General features: G+C 41.9%; 1 protein-coding gene across 1 annotated transcript in view; it reads left to right on the top strand.

Moving 5' to 3' along the window:
- The window catches only part of CWH43 (cell wall biogenesis 43 C-terminal homolog), a gene marked incomplete at both ends in the record, with an annotated part of 54,568 nt that extends 31,395 nt beyond the window's left edge, over positions 1-23,173 (top strand). Inside the window, 5 exons of the mRNA XM_080698164.1 lie at positions 1,039-1,188; positions 8,863-9,007; positions 12,796-12,857; positions 16,946-17,101; positions 23,095-23,173. Coding sequence (XP_080554290.1) covers positions 1,039-1,188; positions 8,863-9,007; positions 12,796-12,857; positions 16,946-17,101; positions 23,095-23,173 — 592 coding nt within the window. The remainder of the gene's footprint in view (positions 1-1,038; positions 1,189-8,862; positions 9,008-12,795; positions 12,858-16,945; positions 17,102-23,094) is intronic.
- Positions 23,174-26,918: the final 3,745 nt, after the last annotated feature.

Here is a 26,918-nt window from a genome sequence, read left to right as displayed (position 1 = left end):
GGCGGCACAGGTGAGAGGGGATAGTGAGAGCCGTGGAGACAGGAGAAGATGGCGGAGCCAAGCAATGGTTTAGAGGAGAACTGACATCTATGCTAGTGGGTGAGGAATCGGTGACAGTCTCAAGTTTGTGACCTGAACACCCGATCGGAGTTGATGCTCTTTAATCAAGAAGAGCAAGCTTGAGATGTGCTAAGCTTGAAATGCCCTATCAAGAGATGTCCAGTGTGAGTTGGGTGTGATGGCACATGCCAAGAATCCCAGTATTTAGCAGGCTGAGACAGATTAATAGGTTTGAGTCCAGCCTCAGCGACTTAGCAAGGCCGTTTCAAAATAAAAAATAAAATACAAAAAGGGCTGGGGGTATAGCTTAAAGGTAGAATGCCCCTAGGTTCAATCCCCTGTGTCAAAAAGAAAGAGATGCCTTGTGTGTAGCCTGGAGGGCTGGGCGAGATGGGTGGGGCTGGAGATGGCCCTTGAGAGATCACCACAGAGATGGACCCGTCTAATGGATGCCGCTCGGGATCCACAAAGGTTGTGTGTGCATCCAGGGAAGGGAAGGGGGCTGAGGTCTGAGCTCAGCTCCCCTTTTTATGTGTAGTGCTTTGATTTTGAGTGAGATAGAATATCTCTTCATAAAAACAGGTTTAAATTTGTAGTTTTATAAGTTGTTCCTCTGTGTCCTTGCTGGAAAGATACATCCTCACATGGATTGATTAATATTAAAATTGTTTATGCAAATGTATTGTCAGAGTAACAATGCAGAGAAGGTGGTTACCCTTTTTGTGACTCTGTCCCACTTACTAAAACAGACTTGGGGCTGTGCTTTTTATCCCTGTGCACAGCCAGGGATACTAAACAGTGAGCTTTGGTGAGCCCACAGTGCACTGCCGCATAAGCCCATCACATGATTGCTCTGAATGCCCCCCCACTGGGTTGCTTGTAGTGTGACATTTCCCTTTTTAATGCATTTTTTTTGTCTTGTCTGCATGCTATGGGGGATCGATGTTGATGCACCTGTTTCTTTTCATTGCAATCCAGGATTATGGTGTTGTCAAGGTACCCAATTGTGAGATCGGAGCATCACCTGCTTCCGTCACCAGAGGGCGAGATTGCACCAGCCATAAGCCTGACTGTGAATATCTCAGACAAACTGGTGGACTTCGTTGTGACACACTTTGGGAACCACGAGTGGGTGTGCTTAATATTATACAAATGCAGGGAAATATTATTAACATATTGCTTTGATTTCTATAAAACTGCCTTCTTTGCTTCCTTCTTTTTTTCACCCCTCAGAGTATTTTTCCCAGTGTTGCTGGCTGTAACAGTCATTCATAGAAGCATTTGAGATCTCAGGAGTCCTTTGAGATGGTAGAGTGATGGGCCATGTCAGCCCGTAATTACTGAAATATGCAGTAACTGTGCTGGTGGGGTAGTAAGTGTGTTGTCATATTTAATCTCTACTTCCTGTGAGCTAAGTAGCATTATAGCCTGTGTTACAAAGACACCAGGCAAAGAGAGGTTAGCTGACTTGTCCAGCCAGGGTAACACAGCTAGGAAGTGGACAGACCAAAACTCAGAGCCCACAGTTTGTGGAACCACAAAGTAACCCAGACTAGAGAAAATATACTCCCCCTCGCCCACAGGATTATTGGTACAAATAGCAGGACTGTTGCAATCCAAGGGTACTTCATGACGTTCCTTCTTCTTCCATGTATTCACAAACAGCTGATAGGTAGGCAGAGGAATCTGGCTGATGGAGATAAAACACTACTTTTTAATACAAATTAGCCAGTCAGGCATGCTGGTGCATGCTTGTAATCCCAGTACTTAAGAGGCTGAGACAGGAGGATTGCAGGTTCATGGCCAGCCTCATCAACTTAGACCCTTAGCAACTTAGTGAGACCTTCTTTCCAAATAAGAAATAAAATAGGGCTGGGGGTGTAGTCAGAGGTAGAATGCCTCTGGGTTCAATCCCCAGTACCACAAAACAAATCAAAACAAACAAACAAACAAACAAAAACTGATTAGTCTATTTGGATAACATGGCTTAAGTGCCCATATAGCTTAGCTAATAGGTGGAGCAGACTTCCCCCAAACAGTAAGCTTACCCAGTAGGGTCAGGGCCTTTCCTGTCAAGCTCTCCCTTTGGTGGAAACAATAGGAGAGAAAGCACCCTTTGACAAACAGACAGATTCCAGGAGAAAAGGTTTGAAGCAAGCACGCCCAGTTAACTTTTCCAACTTAAATAAAAATGGCCTCTCCAAAAGTGAAGGGCTGGGAGGAGCGAGGCCAGTGATGGTTTTCTAAGTCAGTCCTTCCTCAAGGAAGTATGAGTGGAGAATGAGTTTTAGCCTCAAAGAATAACATTCACAGGCAGGAACTTAGTACTGGGTAAGTCATGAAGAATGCCAACAACATGCTGTAAAAGCAAAAGGCATAGAGTTTATACACTCACACAGTAAAACATAATTACTTAAAACACAAATGTAAAGTACCCGTTCTATGATATAAGCATGCAAGGATGGTGAGATACAGGAGGCCCCAGAACTGTAAGGTTATATACCGAACATTAGATGAACAACATCGTTGTTCTAAGTTTCACCTAGATAAAACCAATGTGCTTGCTCTTCTTATTTTTTATTACCTAGATTTTTGCTCGCATTAATATGTGGATCTGTAAAAGCACATTTGAATATTTTCTGAAATAAGTCAGAACACTAGAACTGTAAATGCAGCGTTTAAATATGAACCGTTTACTATCAGACTCTTGCTTTCTTCAAAATAAGGGTGTTTGGAAGGCAGATGCTATAGGTCGTCCTTCTGTCTTTAAACAGCTGTTTGAAGAAATACATCTTTTCCTCTCAGTAATTTTCACATAGCAAGTGTAGATTCTCAGAACCATTTTCCTGACCTTTCATTGAACTTGAATTGGGTTTTTCTTTAAATTTTTTTTTAATTTTTAAAAATTTTCATATTTTTTAATCCTCGGATTGAATCCAGGGGCATTCTATCTCTGAGCTACACCCCTAGCCCAATTTTTTTAATCTTTATTTTGAAACAGAGTCTCTCTAAGTTGGGGAGTAACTGAGGCTGGCCGACAACCTGTGATCCTCCTGTCTCAGTCTCCTAAGTACTGAGGTGACAAGCATGCACCACCACACCCATCCACTTTCATGTTTGAAAGTTACAAGACACCAATCCAAGAAACAGTCCAGGCCAGTTTGCTTCTTTCCTTTTATATTTTTTCCCTTTGCTTTTTCCCTCTGTCCTCTTTAACAGCCCTGGATTTCTTGTAAATGTAAAGAATAGATTTGAAAAGAAAGAAAAAACCTCAAAGATATCCCTGGGAATGTAGCTGGAATAGAAGAGGGAAGGAAGCTGGGTGTGGTGGCACACGCTTGTAGTCCCAGTACATGGGAGGCTGAGACGTGAGGATCGCGGTTTCTCAGCCTCCCTCACCTACTTAGTGAGGCCCTCTGCAACTTGGTGAGACCCTGTTTCAAAATAAAGAGTTAAAAATAGGGAAGGGGTGTAGCTCAGAAGTAGAATACCCCTGGGTTCAATCCTCAGTACCGCAAAAAAAAAAAAAAAAAAAAAAAAAGAGAAGGATCATCTTTGCTGACTTTCCATTAACCCCTGCTTAAAGCTCTCTGATTATACCATTCATTTACTTGCTGTCTTACAGATCTGATTTAATAATAATGACAATGATAGTGTAACAATAATGACTATTATTTTTTGAGGAGATGTAATTTCTTTTTTTTAAAAAAACAAAATTTTTATTGAACATAAATGGTATACATTTAAACTATACTTGGTGCCCTCTCCCCCCCATCCTCATTTTCCCTTCCCCCCTCCCACCAATGATTGTCCAGGGTAACCATGCCATATTCATACTTTTACACATATTTGGATGTAGACCCTCATTAATCAAGTTCAGCCTTCCTCCTCTCCTATCTTTCCATTCAAACTTTGCTGGTATTTCCCCTCCATTATCTGGAGTCCCACTGGTATCCTCTGTGTTTCCTAGTTTGGGCATATTAGAGGAAACATATGTCCCTTCTCCTTCTGTGCTTGGCTGATCTCACTTAACATAATGTTCTCCAGGACTTTTCATCTTCTTGCAAATGATATGATTTTATTCTTCTTTATGATTGAATAGAATTCCATTGTGTGTATTTCCCAAAATTTTGCAATCCGTTCATCTGTTGATGGGGACCTGGGTTGGTTCCATATTTTGGCTATTACGAATTGTGCTGCTATGAACATAGGTATGCATATGTTACTGTAGTTCTCTGATTTCAACCCCTTTGGAAAAATACCAAGGAGTGGTAGAGCTGGATCATATGGTGGATCTATTCCCAGCTTTCTTAGGAATAGGAGATGTAATTTCAGGTAGGGGGGCAGTGTATTTAATGCTTAGGAGCATGGGATTCTGGCGCTTGGGATATCAGATAGTCTGAGTTGAATCCTAATTTCTTTACTACCTGAGCTTCCTGAGTTCCTTCACTAAACTATACTCCCCCCCCCCCTATTTTTGCTGTAGGTTGAACCCAGAGAAATTCTACCTCAACATTACAACCTCAGCCCTTTTCCTTTTATTTTATTTACTTTGAAACAGGGTCTCACGAAGTAGCTGAGGATCTCTGTAAGTTACTGATGCTGGCCTTGAACCCGCAACCTTCCTATCTCAGCCTCGCGAGTACTGGGTTTACAGACATGGACTACCACACCTGGCATCTTTTACTGAGTTATTTAACTTTGTTGAACCTTAGTTTCCTCGTTTGTAGGTCAGGGGCGATAGTGCTGCCTATCTCATGGGGTTCCTGTGAGAAGTGAATGAGATAGATCATCTCACATCAAGTACACGAGTGTAGTAAGCGCTCAGTCTATCCTGGCTGCTAGTAAGTCAAAGCAGACATCTCTAAACGAAGCTGTATCGGGTGGCTTAAAAAATATCCCTCAGACATGAATCAAGGCCTGTCATGTCCCAAGAATGGGGCTAGATGCAGCCTTTGTTCTCAGGAGCCACCGCTCTTGTGACTTCGTGGTGCTCTGTCCATGTACACTGTGGCCTCTCACAGGTGACAGAGGAAACGTAACAACTTGAATGGTTTGCAAAGCTGGACTTGTATTTGCACTGTCTTCTACAACACTAGGTACAAAAAGTCTTACTGCAAATAAATATTGGGAGCTTTCACTTTCCAGTGATTGCTGCATGCAAATGTGAAAATCCTATTAGGAATGAATTATGGAATGCTTGTGCACATTTCGAGTGTTTAATTTATTGACTATGCACATATCTGTCTTATAATAAATACATAGGAAAGGACAGCTTTTCTTAGAAGTCATTTAGATAAACACCATATTAGCTGAGCCACCAGTTAACCATCACTGTGTGTGTTTTTCTACATCTATGACCCGCATCATGTGCAAGGGGAAAAGAACACAGAACCGACAGTCTGGAGACTTGCGTGCTAGCTTTGGTTCTGTTGAAGGGTCTCCTTGGTGAGTTCCAGTCTCCTGTCTCTGAAAATCAGATAAAATTCTCTTTTCCAGCTTACATTATGGGGCTGTTGGGCAGATCAGATATCAACAGATAGAAAACATGAAACATGCGCTCTGTGTCTGTCTCCTTTCCTTTTACACATAATGTACTTTAAATTTTTTATTGTTATCACTAGATAACAAAATATAATATGAAGCCAAATTCACAGATTATTTTCTAGTAATATATTTCTAAAATTTATTTGGATGTGAACACTATCTGTGCAGAGGATTTGGAATGTTCTAAACCTGGATTTGCTCCCTAGTATGGATCCGAAGGAACAGAATTCACTGCAGGTCTGATGGAAGGACTGCTTTCCAAGATGATGGAAGGGTCCATGGGGATACCTGCTGAGGCCCTCAGATGCTGGTCACTGTGGGGAATCATTCCCAGACTTAAGCAAAGGGACAGGCAGAAGAAATAGTGTTCTTCAAGCCCTGTGAGATCTGGGACCAGGAAGAGGGCCACTTGGCATGAAGAGTTAGCTAGCCAGAGGACTGGGGAAAAAATAGCCAATTTCACTCTCCTCCCCACTTTTTATTTTTCAGTACTAGGGATTGAACCCAGGGGCATTCTACCTCTGAGCAACACCTCCAGCCCTATTTTTTAGTCTTTATTTTGAAACAGGGTCTCACTGAGTTGCAAAGGGCCTCACTAAGTATTAGCTGAGGCTGTCCGCGAACCTCCTGTCTCAGCCTCCCGAATGCTGGGATTAAAAGTGTTTGCCACCACGCCCGACTTATGTTTTATTTTGAAAGAGGGTCTCGCTAAGTTATGGAGGGCCTCACTGAGCTGCTGAGGCTGGCTGCAAACCTGCGATCCTCCTGTCTCAGCCCCCCCCCCCCAAGTACTGGGATTACAAGGGTGCTCCACCATGCCTGGCACCTCTCCTTCCCACCTTTTATCTGCTGATGTCTCCACTTTGCCAAACCCACTGAAAATCAGCAGACAAAGGAGCCCAGAAGATGAAACCTGTAAAAGTTGGCTATCTAGGACATAGAGAAAGGCAGAGAATGGGTCTGGGCAGGGGAGATGGAGAATAACCATGGACTATGACTGAACCTCACTTAAGAATAGAACAATCAGGGCCGGGCGTGGTGGCACACGCTTGTAATCCCTACGCTTGGGAGGCAGAGACAGGAGGATCCCGCAGGTTCGAAGCCAGCCACGTGCGCTGGCTGAGGAGACCCTGTTTCCAAATAAAAATGTAAAAATAGGTCTGGGAATGTAGCCCGGAGGTAGAAGGTCTTCCTGGAACCCCAGTACCACCACCAAAAAAAAAAAAAAAAAAAAAAATAGAACAATCATCTGCCTCCAGTGATTATGAGACTACGCTCTCAAAGGTGCCTAACAAATGGTCATTCTTTTCATTATCCTATTTCTCCAGGCCTTTTGTTATAGCACTCAGCAGTTTGCATGTACTAACTCAACCCTGTCCTCATATCCTACATCACTGAGGTTTCTGCAGTCTTCTCAGTCCTTGGTGGTCTCCCTCCATCTTCCTTTGCCACTTTCTTCTTAACACTCAGTTGTTAGGTATCTTCCAGCGTAGATGCCTGTGTTAGCCTACTACCTACTTGCTCTTGGATCCATTTCTTGTTCTTGGTTATCCATTGCAGGGAACCAGGTTTCCCAAAGTTCCTTGCCTTCTGGCTTCTGGGTGGGTTATCCAATGGCATTAGTGCAAGGTCAGAGGGTAAGTGAAGTAGAGAAGCCAGAATATTTCTCATCCTCTCCTGCTGCCTTTTTCTCCAGCGATAGCTAAATGTCTTCTCTGGGTACACTTCTCAGTGGATGGTTCCAGTTCTGTGGGGCAGCCTCCACCATAGTCCTCCCGTCAGCCGGTGCTGGTTTCTGTATGCTGTAATACCTCCTCCTCTTGCCCCTCTGCTAGTTATAGGGGTGGTGCTGGTTGTTCATTGTTGCTAACCCTGGGTTCCCTCTCTGACCCCTGTTTGGCTTCCTATTACTTAGATAACCAATTTCTTAAATTAAATTCACTTTGGTTGAGACACCTGGAGTGTTTCAGTTTTTCCAACTGGATCATGCATGATGTGGTGGTTTTCCTCAGACTGACAACAAACCCTCTGAAAGCTTGATATACCTGCCTAATTATCCATTTTATGTCTACAGTGATTAGCCTAATAGAAGCAATATGTCCAGCTAGTACTTAAGCAGGAGAGCTGAGGTGGCTTTCACAAAGTGTTCAGTTGAAGGAGCTGTTGCAGGTTACATAAGCCTGGTGTGCTCTGTGAATGTTATTATTTTCCTTCTTTCTGGTATTTCTTTTACTGTTTTTGGGGTTTTTTTTTGGTGGTACTAGGGTTCCTGGAAACCCTTCTACCTCCGGGCTATACTCCTAGACCTATTTTATATATTTTTTTGTTTTGGAAACAGGGCCTCTTAAGCCAGCGAGGCTGGCTTCGAACCTGCACGATCCTCCTGTCTCCGCCTCCCAAGCGCGGAGATTAAAAGCATGCGCCACCATGCCTAGTTCTTTCTGGTATTTCTGTCTCTCTTATTTGACTACCAGTTCTTTAGCTGTAATACTGATGGCCAGGTCCCAAGTGACTGCTATGTCATCTGATGAAAAGTTGAACAAATACTGCACTTATTTATTGTGGTACTGGAGATTGAACTCAGGGGTGCATTATCTGAGTTACACCCGTAGCTCTATATTATATTTTTAATTTTGAAACAGGACCTCAATAAGTTGCCAAGGCTAGCCTGGAACCTGTGATCCTTCTGTATCAGCCTCCCAAATACTGGGATTATGGGCATGTGCCACAGTGCCCAGCTACAAATGTTGTATTTAGAATGGGCACTTAATGGCTGGGCATGGTGGTGCACACTTGTAATCCCAACATTTGGGAGGCTAAAACAGGAGGATCGTGGTTCTCCAACAGCCTTAGCTACTTAGTGAGGCCCTTTGCAACTCACTGAGACCCTGTTTCAAAATAAATAATAAAAAATAGGGCTTGGGGTGTAGCTCAATGGTAGAATATCACTGGGTTTCATCCCCAGTACTGCTAAATAAATAAATAAATAAATAAATAATAGAATAGTACTTAAGTCAACTTGAATCCAAGTTACTTGTGAAGAAAAAACATGCTGTTGTTAGTTAAAAGTTTGTCAGCCTACCCAGTCGAAGCACTGTTGCCTGTGTTTATTTGCATTTACCCAAATGAGAATTGCTCTAGGTTTGTACTCTGTTTAAGCACATTCTTTGGAAACTTAATTTACCTAAGCATTTTAAAAACATTTCTTCAAGCACAAGCAACAGGTATTTTTTTTTTTTTTTTGCATTATTGTAGGGATGATCTGGACAGGAAACTGCAGGCTATTGCTGTTTCAAAACTACTGAAGAATTGCTCTAATCAAGTGGTATTTCTGGGATACATCACTTCAGCACCTGGTTCCCGAGATTACCTACAACTCACTGAACATGGCAACGTGAAGGTAACATAATCTGAATAGGGTTTCAGTGTGATTAGGTAAAATGCACTGCTGGCACTACTGCTTACATTTCATTGACTAGAATTCTGTCAGATGGTCACACTTTGTTGTACCGACAGCTGAAAGTTACAGAAGACTTGATGGCCATAATACTCAGTTAAAATACCATAATTTTGGAAGAAGGGCAGATGTTGGGAAGATGAGTTTAGTCTGCATTTATAGGCAAGGTAAGAAGTGGAGTCATGATGAATTTATGATTTTTGGCTCTGGTCAGAGCATTTATGATGGTGACACTTATTGTAGAGAATGTGGAAGAACAAACAGTTTTGCATAGAGGATGATGAGTTCAGCTTTGGGCTGAGTTTGAGGCATCTATGGGACATTAATGGAATTGTCCAATGGGCAGGTGGATATATGGATCTGGAATTCAGGAGGATGATCAGGACGAGAGTTATGGACCAAGTGGTTGCCCCCATATAAGTGATCACTGAAACCATGGAAGTGAGTTAGTGTGAAAAGAAGATCAGAGAAAATCTCATCTATTAGTCTGTTTTCTGTTGCTATAACAAAACACTTGATTTTGGGGTACCTTGTAAAGAAAAGAGGTTTATTTAACTCAGTTTAAAAGGCTGAATGTCTAAGATTGGGTGGCCCTATCTGTTCATCTTCTGGTGAAGGCCCTCCTTGCTGCATTACAACATGATGGAGAAGAGGTGAGAAAGGAAAGGAGAAGAAAGAAAAGGAAAGGGAAGGGAAGAGAAGGAAAGGGAAGGGGCCAAGTGCACAGGATGGCCTTCCTTTATTACAACCTGCCCCAGCAAGGTGTAATTCCCTCTGCAAGACTACCATTAATCCCTTCTGAGGTGGGGCTCCATGATTTAATCATTTCCATTAGGCCCTATCTCCTAAGGTCTCCACTACCTTGATATAACCACATCAGAGACCAAGCTCCCAGCACATGAACCACTGGGCAACACACTCAAACAAAATCCAAGCCATGGTATACCAGCAAAGCCACATTGAATGTGATTATCATCAGGGTGGCAGGATGAGGAAGAGAAGCAGAATAGCACAGGGAGTAATTAAGGAGAGCCCAGAAGAGTCAAAGGAAAAGGCAGAGAGCATAGAATCAAAGCTGTCTCAGGAATCACTGTGTAACAAGTCATCTCAAAACTGCAGCAGCTTCAAATATGTGGACATCTTTGTGATTCTGTGGGCTGAATGGTTGGCTTGCTGTTCTTGCCTGGGCTCACTCATGCCGCTAGCTGGTGGCTCCGCTGTGGCTGGAGGGGCCAAGGACTCCCCACTCGAGCCTGGGGCCTTGGTTCTGGGCTGCTGTCTACCCCTGGTCTCTCATTATTACTGGTCTTGTTCTTGCTACATTGACCAGCTGCATGACCCAGGAGCAAGTTGCTCAAACTTTCTGGGTCTTACTTTCCTCCTTGGTAGAGTGGTGTTAGTGATATCCATTGTATCACAGGGTGAAATATAAGATCATGTTTGTAAAACCTTCTCAGCCATGTGTGTGTGTGTGTGTGTGTGTGTGTGTGTGTGAGAGAGAGAGAGAGAGAGAGAGAGAGAGAGAGAGAGAGAGAGAGAGAGAGAGAGAGAGAGAGAGAATATGTTGGGAAAAACTGCTTCGCAATGAGGAAGGACATTTCTACTGTGTGTGTGTGTGTGTGTGTGTGTGTGTCTGTGTGTGTGTGTGTGTCTCTGTGTGTGTGCAAAGGGATATGCATAGTGTTAGGGAAGAGTTTTATTTGATTTTTATTTAATTCTCTGTTGTTTTCCACTGTCATGGTCAAAAGCTCTGGCAAGATTGGTAGTGGATTCTGATACCACTTTTTTCCTATTAGGAAGTTTATTAGTGTAGGGAGGAATTTAATCATAAATGATGGAATGAACAGATTTTCCTCCTTAAGAAATGAGTATTTAAATTCTGCAGTCTTAAAATTTGATAGCATCTTTTTAAACCCCAATAAAACAAAATAATAGTTGCACAGATTCAAAGTTTATTATTCCCAGTATATATAGGTGAATGACTAAACTTTTATCTTTTCTCAAGGCAAACCAAAACAGTGCTGCTTTTATTTATTTGATGATGATGATAATGATGATGATGATGATGATGATGATGATGATGATGATGATGATTTTGCAGTACTGGGGATGGAACCCAGGGGCATTCTACCTCCAACCTATACTCCTAGCACTACTTTTAATTCTTTACTTTGAAACAGGGTCTCAATGAATTGCAAAGTGCCTCACTAAGTAGCTGAGGCTGTAAGTGAACTGCGATCCTCCTGTCTCAGCCTCCCAAATGCTGGTATTACAAGCATGTGCCACCATGCCCAGCTTACTTATTTGATTTTTTTTTTGGTGTGTGTGGTACTTGGGGTGGAACCCAGAAGCTTTCTACCTCTGGGCTATACTCCCAGACCTTTTTTATATTTTATTTGGAAACAGGCTCTCACTAGGTTGCTGAGAGCCTCACTAAGTAGCCGAGGCTGGCTTCGAACCCGTGCGATCCTCCTGTCTCAGCCTCCCAAGTGCGGGGATTACAAGCGTGCGCCACCACGCCTGGCTACTTATTTGATTTTTAATTGTTAAATTTTAAATTTTTTGAGTTATTACATCTTTTTATGTTTACAGGAGGTAAAGAGAGAGAGAGAGAGAGAGAGAGAGAGAGAGAGAGAGAGAGAGAGAAAGAATTAAGTAGCAGGAATTCATGTGTCCAACAGCAAGTTAAAGAAAATTAATAAGTATAAGTAGCCGGGCATATAAGAAGTAGCCGGGCATAGTGGCACACACTTTTAACTCAGTACGGGGGAGGCTGAGAAAGATTGCAGGTTCAAAGCCAGCCTCAGCAACTTAGTGAGATCCTCTGCAATTTAGTGAGACACTATTTCAAAATGAAAAATAAAATAGGGCTGAGGGTGTAGCTCAGAGGTAGTGTCCCTGGGTTCAATTCTCAATATCACAGAAAGAAAATTAAGAAGTAGACAATAAATTGTGATTATTCTTTTAGTGAGTTAAAAATATATTTTAATTAAATATTAATAGTAAAGCTAAAGGTGGTGAAAAAGTCAGACTTACTTTTATTTACAGGATATTTTTTAAAAACGGAGAGTTCTTCCTTCAGCATAAAAGCCCTATATTTATTGTCTTCTCCACACATTATAGAAAAATGTGTTTCTGTTTTTCGCTGGTGAAAAATGACCCGAGTTTCAAGCTTTCAACATCAAAAAGACTCATGATTGCTCCCCAAATGTGTTTATCTCCCTGATTCAATTTAACAAACACTGCTGAGCACCTGCTAAACGCCAGGTCCCATGCTAAGTACCAGGTAGCCAAAAGTGACTCAGAGTATCTGTGTTCAGGAAAGGCTCAAACAACTGCACCAAGGCGTAGCTGGTGCCTGTGCAGTACCACAGAGGATGAGAGGTGAAGATGAATTCACTTGTGCTCGAAATGAGACCTGGATCAGCCGCAGGAGGCTGGGGACCATATCATAGTCACCGATCCACCTAACTCCCTCTCCAGACCACCTTCATCGGCATTCCCAGCATCTGGTCCAGAGATAGACGGGCATGTTGTAGATGCTCAAAACACATTTATAGAATGAACAAATAATTTGAACCTTAAGGAACCAGTGAGAAATAGGAAAAGAAAATACCATGCACAAAGGCATATTTAGCACTATAACTCCACTTTTTTTTTTTTTTTTTGCCAATTTGGACCAGAACATTGTTTTTTATGCTTTAAACATTCTACTTTCTGTTCTTTAATAGGATATCGACAGCACAGATAAGGACAGATGGTGTGAATACATAATGTATCGGGGGCTGATCAGGTGAGCACAGGTGTTTGATTTTTGTTTTTAAAAAATCTATTATTACTGTCATGTTTTGGGCCTCTCCTAGAAGGAAAAACTTGATGGAAGCAGTTAATTTTTGTTGCTTTTTACAAATCCTGATTTGTTTAGTTACTCTGATATTTTTTAAGGCACGTCCTAATGACTTAAGAAATAAATAGCTAAGTAAATTAAGCTTAATGATAGAATGAGGATACAGTGTAAACTGATAAACAACATAAGTATGTAACTGTTAATACCTGGCACCATTTGTAACTCTATGGCATGGATTGTCAGGGGCTTGAATTCCAGCTCTGCCAACTTCTAATCATGTACTCTTGGGTAAGGTAACTTGGAGCCACCACTATACTATGGTGGGATCTCCAGTAAAAAAAAAAAAAAAAAAAAAAAAAATATATATATATATATATATATATATATATATATATATATATTGTGGGTGGGTCTGGGGATGGAACCCAGGGGCATTTGACCTCCGAGCTACACCTCCTGCCCTGTTTTTTATTCTTTATTTTGAAACAGGGTCTCACTAAGTTGCGGAGGGCCTTAGTAACTGAAGCTGTCTGCAAACCGTGATCCACCAGTCTCAGCCTCCCAAATGCTGGGATTACAAGCATGCACCACCACGCCCAGCTAAATTATATATTTTAAAAAAATAATTCCATATAAAAATGCTATCCAAGGATATATGTGTGTACATGCATATATATGCATATATGCATATATGCACAAATAGTATGTCTATATGCATATACAACTTCTTGGATAATATATATTTGGATGTATGAGATTCAAATTAGCATAGATGAAAGGTCTTAAAATTCAAAAGTGTAACTGTGTAAATTATTTTTGAAAGCAGTATTTATTTTCTAGTTACTTAGGTAATTTTATTGCTATTTTATTCTATGTGCCACACTATCAGTCTTTCTTTCTTTCTTTCTTTCTTTCTTTCTTTCTTTCTTTCTTTCTTTCTTTCTTTCTTTTTTGGTGGTACTGGGGTTCCTGGAAGCCCTTCTACCTCCGGGCTACACTCCCATGGGCTACACTCCCAGATCTATTTTTTAACTTTATGTGGAAACAGGGTCTCTTAAGCCAGCGAGGCTGGCTCTGAACCAGTGCGATCCTCCTGTCTCTGCCTCCCAAGCGCGGGGATTACAAGTGTGCGCCACCACGCCCGGCGTAAATCTTTTTTTTTTTTTTTTAGGTACTGGGGATGGAACTCATGGGCATTTTCCCTCTGAGCTATACCGCAGCCCTATTTTTTTAATTCTTTATTTTGGTACAGGGTCTCACAGAGTTGCAGAGGGCCTCACTACGTAGCTGAGGTTGTCTGCAAACTACAGTCCTTCTGTCTCAGCCTACCAAATGCTGGAATTACAAGTGTGCACCACCAAGCCCAGCTTTCAGTATTTCTTTAAATAAAACAAAGGGCAGTTTGATACCAGAAAGAGAGAAGCTAGTCATTCATCCACTCATTTATAAGTACTTATTAAATACATATTCTGTGTCAGGCATTGTTCTAGGTGGTGGGGATATAACAGGCACAAGACACAATCTTTAAGTATCATAGAACTTACATTCTGCTGGAAGGAGACATCAAATATGGAATGATAGACTATGACAGGTGGAGACAAGTATGCTGGAAAGAAAAGAATCAGGCCAGGCAAGAAGGAGAGGGAATGCTGGGCATGGCTGTGGCAGGTCACAAATGGTAGATGGGGTAAGAAATGCTGGTGTGTGTAGTAAACAGTGCATGTGTGTGTGTGTGTGTGTGTGTGTGTGTGTGTGTGTGTAAGAGAGAGCATTTAGCATACAAATATGTAAATATATATAAATATGTAAATATATATACAAATATGTAAAAATATATATTAATTATACACACTATATATATATATACATATATAGTCAAAGATTGTATATCCATCAATTCTGGCTGTCAAACAAAGTATCATAGACTGCATAGCTAAAACAAATTTCTTTCTTTAAAGTTCTGGGGTCCGTGCATCTGGGATTAAGGCGCCGGCAGGGCTGGTGTGTGGTGTGCTCTCCCTTTGGGCCGCCTTGGTGCTGCATGTCACAAGGCTGTTCCTTGGCCTGTGCCTGCAGAGAGCTCTCTTTCAATCTCCTAATCCAATGTATTGCACTTGGACAACAATGGGAGATTCCCAGTCTTAGTGAAGTTTTGTATCATCAGGTTTCTCATGTACAAGGGCTTTTGGAGTATCAATCCAGGCGATGCCTATGAAACGGGTTTGAACTTGAATCTTAGGGATTTGGGATATAAATTACCTAGATTTATCAGAGACTGGGGCTTAGAATGATAAGTAACTTCAATTCCCAAGCGTAGAGAGATACACTAACCGTCTGACAGCTCAGCACCGCACTTGTCACGCAGGCGCAGCTCTTCTGCCCTCATGGCAGTCGGCCTGCTGCCTCTGCCTGGCTCTGCTTTCTTTTTTTTTTTTTTTTTTTTTGGTGGTACTGGGGTTCCTGGAAGCACTTCTATCTTCGGGCTACACTCCCAGACCTATTTTTTTACATTTTTATTTGGAAACAGGGTCTCCTAAGCCAACGCGCGCGGCTGGCTTCGAACCTACGCGATCCTCCTGTCTCTGCCTCCCAAGCGCGGGGATTACAAGCGTTCGCCACCACGCCCGGCTCTGCTTTCTTTTTTTGTGTGTAGCTACAGGCTGTGGTTTAAGTGCTCCTCCGGCCACCACTCTGGCTAAAGTTTCCAATGTCTTCAGCCTAAATTATTGCAATGGCTGCTTCCCTGAAGGCTACACTCGACAGATCTCTGCTCCAAACCCCTCTCATGGATTCTCATTTCAAACAGAAATCTGAAGTCCTCACAGTGAGCTGCAGGACAGGACTCGCATCATCTGCCCCAACCCCGGGCCCAAGCTTGTCTGCTTCCACATTCCCTCTTACACAGTCCACCCCATTCGGTGGAGTTGGTTCCCCCAGACACCAAGCCCATTCCTACCTCAGGACCTGTGCATTCACGGGTCCCTTTCCCTAAAGCACCCTTCTTCCCCAATCCATATGTCTTGCTCCCTCAGTTCATTCTGTTATTTGTTCCACTGTTGCTTTATAGGGGAGGTGTGTCCTACCTGTGCACTATAAAATAGCAATCACTGCCCCCAGCAATGCCTTGCCCTGCTCCCCCTCCCCAGTGGTGTTTACGAATCACCACTTGATAGATTGTATACACAGAGACTTGTTTATTTTGTTCTCCCCAACAAGAATAAGACATCCAGGAGAGCAAGGACTTCATTTTGCTCATTGCATGTCCCAGTGCCTAAGATGGGGCTGCCTGCCATGGGGACTCAAGAGCTGGAGTTACTTCATTGCATATGAATGACCGAAACGGATGCAACTTTTTTTTCCTTTTTTTTGGAAGAGGCAAAATACAAATAAATAAAAGGAATTCTTTGCTATTTGATTCTCCCATTTTTTCCATCTGAGCTCTTCAATAAGAAGTACTTGAATATCATTTATAAAGTGCCCTGAATTTCCGGGAGAACTGAAAGCACTCAGCCAAAACAGGATGTGGAATTTTTTTGTAACATATAAAATCTCTCATTTGAGACTTGTAAATATGGCTGAAAATATGCATGTGGTATTTGGAATTTTAAACGTAAGAAAGAATCTAGGTATACAGTCTTGTCATCGGAAGAAATCCTGTTATTAACGCAAAACATAATTATAGGGGAAGCAATTTGTTTAGACAGAATATTCATTAGTTTAAAAAAGTAAAGTAGCTAAGTATATTTAGCTAATTAAACCTATGTACATATTCCTTATTCGCTAACTGTATCATAAAGTAAATATTTTTGTTAATGTTTAGTACATCAAGTTAATTCTAGTTCTTATACAGTCAACTTAGAAATGGGAAATTAGCTTAATACAAAAGGTGCTATCTACTAGATCTTACCAGAATTTTTGAGGGGAGGGTGCTGAAGACTGACTCCAGAGTCTCATGCATTCTAAATATGTGCTTTATTCATCAAATATTAATATGATAATAGAACCTTTACATATCATTCCTATATCTACTACAGGTTGGGTTATGCAAGAATTTCTCATGCTGAACTGAGTGATTCTGAAATCCAGATGGCCAAATTTAGGATCCCTGATGACCCCATTAATTATAGGGACAATCAGAAAGTGGTCATAGACCACAGAGACGTTCCCAAGAAAATTCATTTCAATCCCAGGTGAGTGGATTCCTTTATGTTGTAGACTATTCCTTTATGCTGTAGGTAGCAGTTAGCACATCCACTCCAGAAAACTTAAAATACTAACCCAACATGAGCTAGAAATTGTATTGAGTTCTAGAGGTTTGTTCCAGGCAAGGGAATCCATGGTAAAGATAAAATTCTGCTTGGGTTAAAATTATGATCCCTGCTTTCTGGAATGCAGAAACATGTCATAGTTCCAACCTCAGGTAAAAAAGCTCCTGTCACCATCAACACCATCATGAAAGTGAATATTTGAGTGTTCCTGCGTCTCAGATCCTTTCCCGGGTTCTTTGGGAATTATCTCAATTTACCTCCATTGGGTTGGTACTGATGTTATCCACATTTTATTAATAAGGAAGTTCAGGCCTAGGAATGTGAAATAACTTCATTAGAATTATGTGGTCAGCCAGGAGTGGTGGTACAGGCTTATAATCTAGTACTTGGGAGACTGATACAGTAGGATTGCAGGTTCGAGGCTAGCCTCAGCACCTTAGTGAGACCTTGTTTCAAAATAAAAAATAAACAGGGTTGGGGTATAGCTAGGAGTTAGAATGCCCCTGTGTTCAAACCCTAGTACCCAAAATAAAGAATTATGTGGCCAGTCAGCGACAGAGCTGTTAGGAAGAAAGCAAGCCTGTTAGCATCGTGGGGTTGCTGTGGTTCTCAGCTCTGGTAACACATTAGATCCACTTGGAGAGCCTTAAAAATGCCATCGCTTGCGCCCCACCCCAGACCAACTCATCAGGTCTTCCTGGGGCAGTACCTGTGGGTTTGGGGATTTTCATGTTTCTTTCCACATTATTCTAATGTGCAGTTAGGAGTGAGACTACGAGTGTGGATAGTTCATTTACACCGCAGATATTCTACCCTGTCTACGATATAGTGTTTAGTTGGCTTTTTACTTTATTTTTATTTTTATTTTTTTATTTTTATTTTTATTTTTTCGGGGGGAGTAAAAGGTTTATTGGAAGCAGCAGGGAATAGGGAAAAGTGGCCGAACACCCCTTAAGGGGCTATCGGAACTCTAAAGTCCAGCAGCTGCCTTCAGCACAATACTTGAGGGTAACCCAAGCCAAATCCCTTCAGTTGCAGGCTGTTTTCTCCCAGAGTCCACACAATCTGCCAGAAAGGAAGTGCAGGTCACCCCTAGGGGCCCTGGTCGCCCTTGATGTCCAGTGGAGGCCTTCAGGTCACTACCGTCAGTTGCACTCCACCTTCTCTCAAGGCTCACGCAACCTGCGAGAGAGAGAAAAGCTCCCCAAATGGGAAGGGTTCCCAGAGTGGCTTTTTAAATAGCCCCTGGCAACCTCCCTTATACTCTGTTTCTCTTATACTCTTATACTCTTATACTCTGTTTCTAAGAGTTTACCTTTTTAATTTTAAGAATTTAAAAATTAAAAAAAAATTTTTTGTGGTACTAGGGATGGAACCCAGGGACATTCTACCTCCAAGCTACACCCCCAGCCCCATTTTTTATTCTTTATTTTGAAACAGGGTCTCACTGAGTTGCAAAGGGCCTAAGTAGCTGAGGCTGTCCGTGAACCCCAATCCTCCTGTCTCAGCCTCTTGAATGCTGGAATTACAAGCGTGAGCCACCATACCCGACTAGCTTTTTTTTTTTAACCTGTTTTGTGTGTGTGTGTGTGTGTGTGTGTGTGTGTGTGTGTGTGTGTGTGGTACTGGGGTTCCTGGAAACCCGTCTACCTCCAGGCTACACTCCCAGACCTATTTTTAAATTTTGGAAACAGGGTCTCTTAAGCCAGCATGGCTGGCTTCGAACCTGCACGATCCTCGTGTTTCCACCTTCCAAGCGTGGGGATTACAAGCGTGCGCCCCCACGCCTGGCCCAGCTAGCTTTTTTAGATCCCACATGCAAGCTCATGCAGAATTTGACTTTCTGTGCCTGGGTTATTTCACTCAGCATGTCCTCTGGGTTCGTCCCAGTTGCTGCAAATGACAGGAATTTCCTTCTTTCTAAAGGATGAATAGTATTCTATTGTGTGTGTATCTGGGCACACATTTATGTGTATGACACAATTTTTAAAAATCTATTCATCTGCTGATGGAAACAGGTTGATCCCATATCTTGGCTACTGTGACTAATCCTACAGTAAACATGGCAGTGCAAATTTTTCTTGAATATTCATTTCATTTACTTTGTGCATGTGTGTGGTACTGGGAATTGAACCCAGTGGTGTTCTACCTCCAAGATACACCTCCGGCCAATTAAAAAAATTTTTTTTTGTCTTGTTTTGAAATAGGGTCTTTCTAAGTTGTCAGAGTCTTGCTGAGGCTGTCCTAAAACCTGTGATCCTCTTGTGTCAGCCTCCTCCCAGGTACTAGAATTACAACTGTGTGCCACCATGCCCAGTAACTTCATTTACTTTGTATGTATACCAAGAAGCACATTTGCTGGATCATATAATGGTGTTTTACATAATGGCTATACTAATTTATATTTTCACAGTAGTGTATAAGGGTTTCTTTTTAGCCAGGAGTAGTGGTACACACCTGTAATCCCAGTGATCCAGGAGGCTGAGGCAAGAGGATTACAAATTCAAAGCCAACCCGGGCAACTTAGTGAGACCTGTCTCAAAATTCACTTTAAAAAGAGATTGGGAAGCCGGTGGTGGAGCACGCTTGTAATCCCAGCATTCAGGAGGCTGAGACATGAGGATCGCAGTTCATGGACAGCCTCAGCTACTTAGTGAGGCCCTCTGCAACTCAGTGAGACCCGGTTTCAAAATAAAAAATAAAAAATAGAGCACAGGGGGTGTAGCTCGGAGGTCGAATGCCCCTGGGTTTCATCCTCAGACCCGCAAAAAAAAGAGAGAGATTGGGGCTGGGCGTGGTGGCGCACACTTGTAATCCCCGCGCTTGGGAGGTGGAGAAAGGAGGATCATGCTGGTTTGACCCTGTTTCAAAATAAAAAATATAAAATAGGTCTGGGAGTGTAGCCCGAAGGTAGAAGGGTTTCCAGGAACCCCAGTACCACCAGAGAGAGAGAGAGAGAGAGAGAGAGAGAGAGAGAGAGAGAGAGAGGCGGAGAGAGAGGCGGAGAGAGAGAGTGAGAGACAGAGAGAGAGATACACAGAGAGAGAGACACCGAAAGAGAGAGAGAGAGACAGAGAGAGAGAGAGAGGGAGACAGAGACAGACAGAGAGAGAGGGGGGAGAGAGATTGGAGGTGTAGTTCAATGGTAGAGCATTTGCGTAGTGTGCTTGAGGTTCTGAGTTAAACCCCTAGGACTGCTAGAAAAAAAAGTGCAGAAGAGTGCCTTTTTCTCTACATCTTTGCCAATACTCGTTATCTTTTTGCGTTTTTGCTAACAGTCATTCTAATAGGTGTGAGGTGATATTTCACCTCATATTTTAATTTGCATTTCCCTGAGTCATTTTCCAATTGCTGAATACACCTCTTGGCCATTTGGATATCTTCTTTTGGGAAATTTCTCTTCAGGTTCTTTCTTTATGCTGGCCTTGTAAAATGAATTTTCATGTGTTCCCTCTTCTTTGGTGTTTTGGAAAAGTCTGAGAAGGACTGGCATTACCTTTTCTTTGAATGTGAAATGGAATTCACCAGTGAAGCCTTCAGATCTTGGGTTTTTGTTGTTGTTGGGAAGTTTTTAATGACTGATTCAATCTCCTCATTCTTTTCTGGGTTGTTGAGATTTTATGTTTTCATGATTCAGTCTTGGTAGAGTGTATGCTTCGATGAACCATTTTTCCCTTTCTTCTAGGTTATCCAATTTGTTGGTGTACCATCGCTTATAAGATCCATATTGCTCATGTAATCGTATTTATTTCAGATTCTCTTCTTTTCTTGGTAAAGTATAGCTAAAGGTTTGCTGATTGTTTTCTTTTCAGAAAACCATTTCAATTTCATTGATCTGTTTTGTTGTTTTTCTATCCTCTTACTATTTCTGAGCTAATCATTGTTTCCTTTTTTCTTTTTACTTTGGGTTTATTTTGGTCTTTTTCTAGATCCTTGAGCTGTTGAGTTGATTGAGATCTTTCTCTTTTCTCAATGCAGCCATTTGTTGCTGTAAATTTCCCTCTTTGAACTGCTCTTTCTGTATCCCATAAGTGTTGGTCCATTATATTACCATGTTCATTTGTATCAACATTTATTTTATTTTATTTATTTATTTATTGGTGGTACTGGGGGTGGAACCCAGAGGCTTTCTACCTCCTGGCTATACTCCCAGCCCCATTTTATATTTCATTTGGAAACAGGGTCTCACTAAGTTGCTGAGAGCCTCACTAAGCAGCTGAGGCTGGCTTCAAACCTGTGCGATCCTCCTGTCTCAGCCTCCCAAGCTCGGTGATTACAAGTGTGCACCACCACGTCCGGCTTGTATCAACATTTAAAAAGATTTCCCCTTTTGAATTCTTTGACTTGTTTGCCACTCATGGCCATGTTATTTAATCCCCACAGGCTTGTGTCTCTCCCCTACTGTGCTGTCGGGGCTTAAGGCAGGGTGAGCAGGTCAATGAGATTGCCTTCCTTTCCTCTCCACAAAGTCTCTTCTTGCTGTGCTACACACAGATGCTATAATCTCTCACCTGAATCCCTTAGCTCTTATGAAGGTGTTTTCATGCATAGATAATTGTTATGCCGATGTTTTTGTGAGGAAACAAGTGCTGAGAAGTCCCTTTCTGCCGTCTTTCTGACTTCTCTCCTGCTTATGTCTTTATATTTCATAGTAATCCCAACTTTATCGATGTGTGACACATATATGTATGTATGTATGTGTACATTCATTCTATTTGTGAACTATTTTTTTCATCCAAATTGTATGTTATGCAGATCTTTCTTTTCTTTTCTTTTTTTATGATACTGGGAATGGAGCCCAGGGGCATTCTATCTCTGAGCTACACCTCTAGTCCTAATTGTTTTATTCTTTATTTTGAAGCAGGACCTCACTAAGTAGCTGAGGCTGTCTGCGAATCACCATCCTTCTGTCTCAACTCCCAAATGCTGGGATTACAAGTGTGCGCCACCATGCCTGGCTAGTTCTTTTTATAATAAAGTATTCTACTCAAAATATTTTAACTGATTATATAATGTTCCATTGTATGAAAATTCTAAATGTTAGTTCACTGATTTAGGGGTTTTTTGGTACATTTATCCTTTCATTATTATAAGTCTCCTGGGCACCCTTATTATATATTTGTTGTTGTTGTTGTTGTTGTTGTTGTTGTTGTTGTTGTTGTTCTTCTTCTTCTTCTTCTTCTTCTTCTTCTTCTTCTTATTATTATTATTATTATTATTATTATTATTATTATATTACTCTTATCATCTCATATCTATTATTATATTCTTCATTACTTCCATAGGATCTGGTTCTAGATGGGGAATAGAGGTCAATGGTCTCATCATTATCACCTTGAGATGACAGAGTAAATAATGTTCCTGTCTGCTCTGCTGAAGATCAGAAAGGCAGTGGCTTCCCTTGCAGGGTCCTCGCTTCCTACCCAGGGCCTCTTGTGCTTCATCATACCAAATGGAGCTGTGGCTATTTAGCAAAGTAGAGACTCATTTCAAGCTCACATAGGAGATTTAGAAGTTGTGCCCAGACAGATTTTATACATGTACTAATGTGACACAAATAACATTCAGGCTTCATGACACTTTGCCTGTGAGGTGAGTGTTATTCACACGCAGGACCAGAGAGAGAACCCAGACTGATTCTTCGGTAATGATGGCAGCCAATCATCATTAAACGCGTCACTTTGGGAATGATATGTAACCATGGAAAGAGGACTTTGGATGTTAAAATTTTAGTCTGCCTTTCCCATATCCATGAATCTTTTTTGTTTTATTTCTTCACTTGCTAGTGTATAAATTGATCACATCAATCATGGTGTTCTGATAGATAAGTAAAATTACAATAAATTATGGTTAAAATTTTACAAAGGAACATACCTTTCTGAACAGCTTTTATATGTCAATTATTTCTTTTTTAGGTTTGGATCCTACAAAAAAGGACACAATCGTGAAAACAATCATCATTTTCATATGAATACTCCTAAGTACTTTTTATGAACTGTTTAAAATGAGTCATTGGCTGGGCAAGTCTAAGGAACAAACGATATAAGATAAAGAGAAGAGTTTAATGAAAGTGAGAAAACACATGAAGAAGCTGTTTTTTAAAAGCATGGAATTATGCAATGGAAAATTCTACAACTTGTAACCGTGTTATTTAATAAAAGCATTTCTTGAACCGAGGTGCATGCTTGTAATCCCAGCATTTGGGAGGCTAAGACAGGAGGATCACTGTTCATGGCCAGCCTCAGCTACTTAGTGAGAACCTTTACAACTCAGTGAGACCCTGGTTCAAAATAAAGAAAAAAAATAGGGCTGGGGCTGTAGCTCAAAGGTAGAATGCCCCTGGTTCCACCCCGAGTACCACAAAATAAATAAATAAATGTTAAAAACAAAAGCATTTCTTCAAATCATTTTAATGTTATCATCTTAAAATCTTAAAAAAGAGAATAGAGGTAATAATGCAAAATTCTTATTATTTGAGCTAAAATAATTTAAAAGTGACAAACCTCCTTTTCTATTTCCTCCTCCTCCTTCCCCATTTCCCCATCTCCTCCTCCTCCTCCTTTTTCTTTTTGGCACTAAGAATTGAACCAAGGAGCGCTCTATCTCTGAGCTATACTCCCAACTCTATTTTATTTTGAAACAGAGTCTCACTAAGTAGCTGAGGGCCTCAGTAAGTTGCTAAGGTTGGCCTCGAAGCTGTGGTCCTCCTGTCTCAGGCTCCCAGTACAGGAATTACAAATGTGCACCATCACCCCCAGCTTGGCTTACCTTCTTAATACTTCAAAATTGAAAATTGAATTATTCATTAACTGGAAGGAGGACTTAAAAAACAAAGCAGTGGCCAGGTGCGATGTTCGGAACACTCCTGTAATCCCAATACTTAGGAGACTGAGACAGGAGTATTGCAGGCTTGAGGACAGCCTCAGCAATTTAGCAAGACTCTCAGCAACTTAGTGAGACCTTGTCGCAAAATAAACGATAACGGGGACTGGGGTAGAGCTTGGAGGTAGAACACTCCTGGGTTCAATCCCTAGTATCAAAACAAAAATAAAAAGCAAAACAAAAACCAAGCAGTCTTAAGTTCTTCTTGGGACAAAGGAGGGAATAGGCGTTTACAGGCTAAGTGTAACTGTTAGAAGAATAGTGTGTGCAAGTGACTGCTACTGCCCAGCCTCCACAGCGCCCTGCCAGCATCCTTCCGAGCTGTGATGGAACCAGCTGTCTTCCTCCCAGGCCTATGCCACTCCTTGACTGGACAGAACACACTGTGTTGATGTCTCCAACTAGTCAGGCTGCCAGGCTCTCAGGGAGGGTTTTTTAATCCACAGCAGGCTCCCACAGAGTCAATTTTCTTTCTTTCTTTTTTTTTAAGAACAAAACGGGTAGGTAATTGGGGGGGGGTTGCCCCAATAACCCTATTTTCAGCAGCATTTTTTTTTGGTGGTACTGGGGTTCCTGGAAGCCCTTCTACCTCCGGGCTACACTCCCAGACCTATTTTATACTTTTTAATTTGGAAACAGGGTCTCTTAAGCCAGCGAGGCTGGCTCTGAACCACTGAGATCCTCCTGTCTCCGCCTCCCAAGTGCGGGGATTACAAGAGTGCGCCACCATGCCCGCCTTCAGCGGCATTTTTAATTGAGTGCTGGCCATAAAATTATAAGGTCTTAGAACTGCAAAGGACCCCAAATTTGTCTTATCTTTTGGGGAAGAGATGAAAATCAGAAGAGAATTTCCAAAGGTTTCATATTACCCTTTAAGAGATCACTCTGGATCTATTTACATACCACTGTATGCCAAATGCTGTCTCTGTGGGAGCTTTTAAAATGTGTCCACAAATGAGTAAAGCAGAGTGGCACACACCTGTATTCCCAGGACTTGGGAGGCTGAGACAGGAGGATCGCAGGTTTGAGGTCAGCTTCAGCAACTTAGTGAGATCTTGTTTTAAAAATAAAAAAGGGCTGTGCTGTAGCTCAGATATAGAAAGCCCCTGGGTTCATTTCCCAGTATCACAGGGCAGGAGGTGCGCGGGAGGGGTGGAGGCCTACAAATGACTGGGCACTTCCATCCAAGGTGGAGCCTGATTTACTTGTCTTTGATTGTGGAAGAGACTTAGAAACTCCCTTCTAATGGAAAGAATAAAATGGAAGAGAAGGTGTGGGACTCAGCCTGGGTTCTGTCCTTATCTCACTTTTTGGGAGAAGCTTTCTTTCCAAAGCTTTGGTTTTGGATTTGGAAGGGCAAGAGCTTCTTTCATTGCTTTTTGGTGCCATCTTGGTAAAAAGTCTCAGCTGATGTCTTGATTGCAATTTCATGGAATACCCTGAGTGCCAACCATTTGGCTATCTGGTGGCTATCTAGCTTAGCCACTCCCAAGTCTTAAGTGAGAGGACGGCTGGCCTTAGTTAGGTGAGCAACTCTGTGGAACAGTGGTGAGGGGCTGCTCCCCAGCTGGGCACATCATAGATGATCAACCCCAGCTAGTATCTATTTTCTTGTTCTTATTTTCTATATATTTTCTAAATATATTAAAAAAAATCCATGTATTTAGAATTAGCCAGCTGGACTCTGCATGGATGATCCCAGGTTTTTTTTTTTTTTTTGGCAACTTCAAAGCCTCATCATCAGGAGCCAGTGGAACACACACCTTCTCTGCACCAGGCCTGACCAGGGTGTTGACCTTGGTGACATTAGGGTCACAGAGCTTCTTCACAGCCTGTTGGAGCTGGGGCCTGTTGGCCTTGACATTCACAGTGAGCACAGGTGTGTTGTTGTCTTCTCTTCTTCCTGGCTGGCTCAGTGGTCGGGGGGACTTGGTGATGGAGTGCAGTCAAGCTTGTTTCTCCCGAGGGCTGCTCTTCTGAGGATATTGGTGCTGGCGCTGAAGCTGCAGTGTCCTGGGCTGATGGAAGGTGGGTGATGTGCAGATCTTCTTTTGGTGGCTGTGGACATCTTTTACCACTGCCTTCTTAGCCTTCTAAGCCTTTGCTTTAACTTTGGATTTGGGAAGGGCAAGAGCTTCCTTCGTTGCTTTTGGTGCCATTTTGGTGAAAAGTCTCAGCTGATATCTTGATTGCAATTTCAGGAAATACCCTGAGTGCCAACCATCTGGCTATCTGGTGGCTCTCTAGCTTAGCCACTCCCAAGTCTTAAAAGAGGGCCGGGCGTGATGGTGCACACTTGTAATCCCTATGCTTGAAAGGTGGAGACAGGAGGATGGCTCAGGGTTTGAAGCCAGCCTTGCTGGCTTAAGAGACCCTGTTTCCAAATAAAAGTATAAAATAGGTCTGGGAGTGTAGCCCAGAACCCCAGCAGAAACAAAAACAAAAACAAAACAAACACAAAAACAAAACAACCCCTTCCCCACAAAAACCAAAACCAAAACTAGATAGTCAGTATTTGGAGCTGTTTGGAAAGCATTAACATAAAGTATCTACTCATGTTTGAGAAACTTTGAGAACCTAGCAACAAGCATACATGACCTGATGTCTACTGCATTCATTGTGCAGTGCCAAGCACGGGGTCATGGTGGGAGGCATCACTTACCTGAAAAGGACATTCCTCTAAACACCACGTGTGGGAGACAAAAGTCACAAAGACAGCTTGAACAGTAACCACTGGTAATTGACCTTCTGTTGAGTTATGTGCTTTGCCAGTATTGACTCCTGACAATAATATTGCAAGGTATAAACCCAGAGAGCAACTGGGCTCTTTCTACCTTTCAGTTCTTGATAAGATAGA

This window comes from Muscardinus avellanarius, assembly GCF_963383645.1.
Source record: "Muscardinus avellanarius genome assembly, chromosome: 6".
In the NCBI taxonomy this organism is placed as follows: Eukaryota; Metazoa; Chordata; class Mammalia; order Rodentia; family Gliridae; genus Muscardinus; species Muscardinus avellanarius.
The sequence above is the reverse complement of the archived record's forward strand: the minus strand, read 5'-3'. Positions and strand labels throughout refer to the sequence as shown.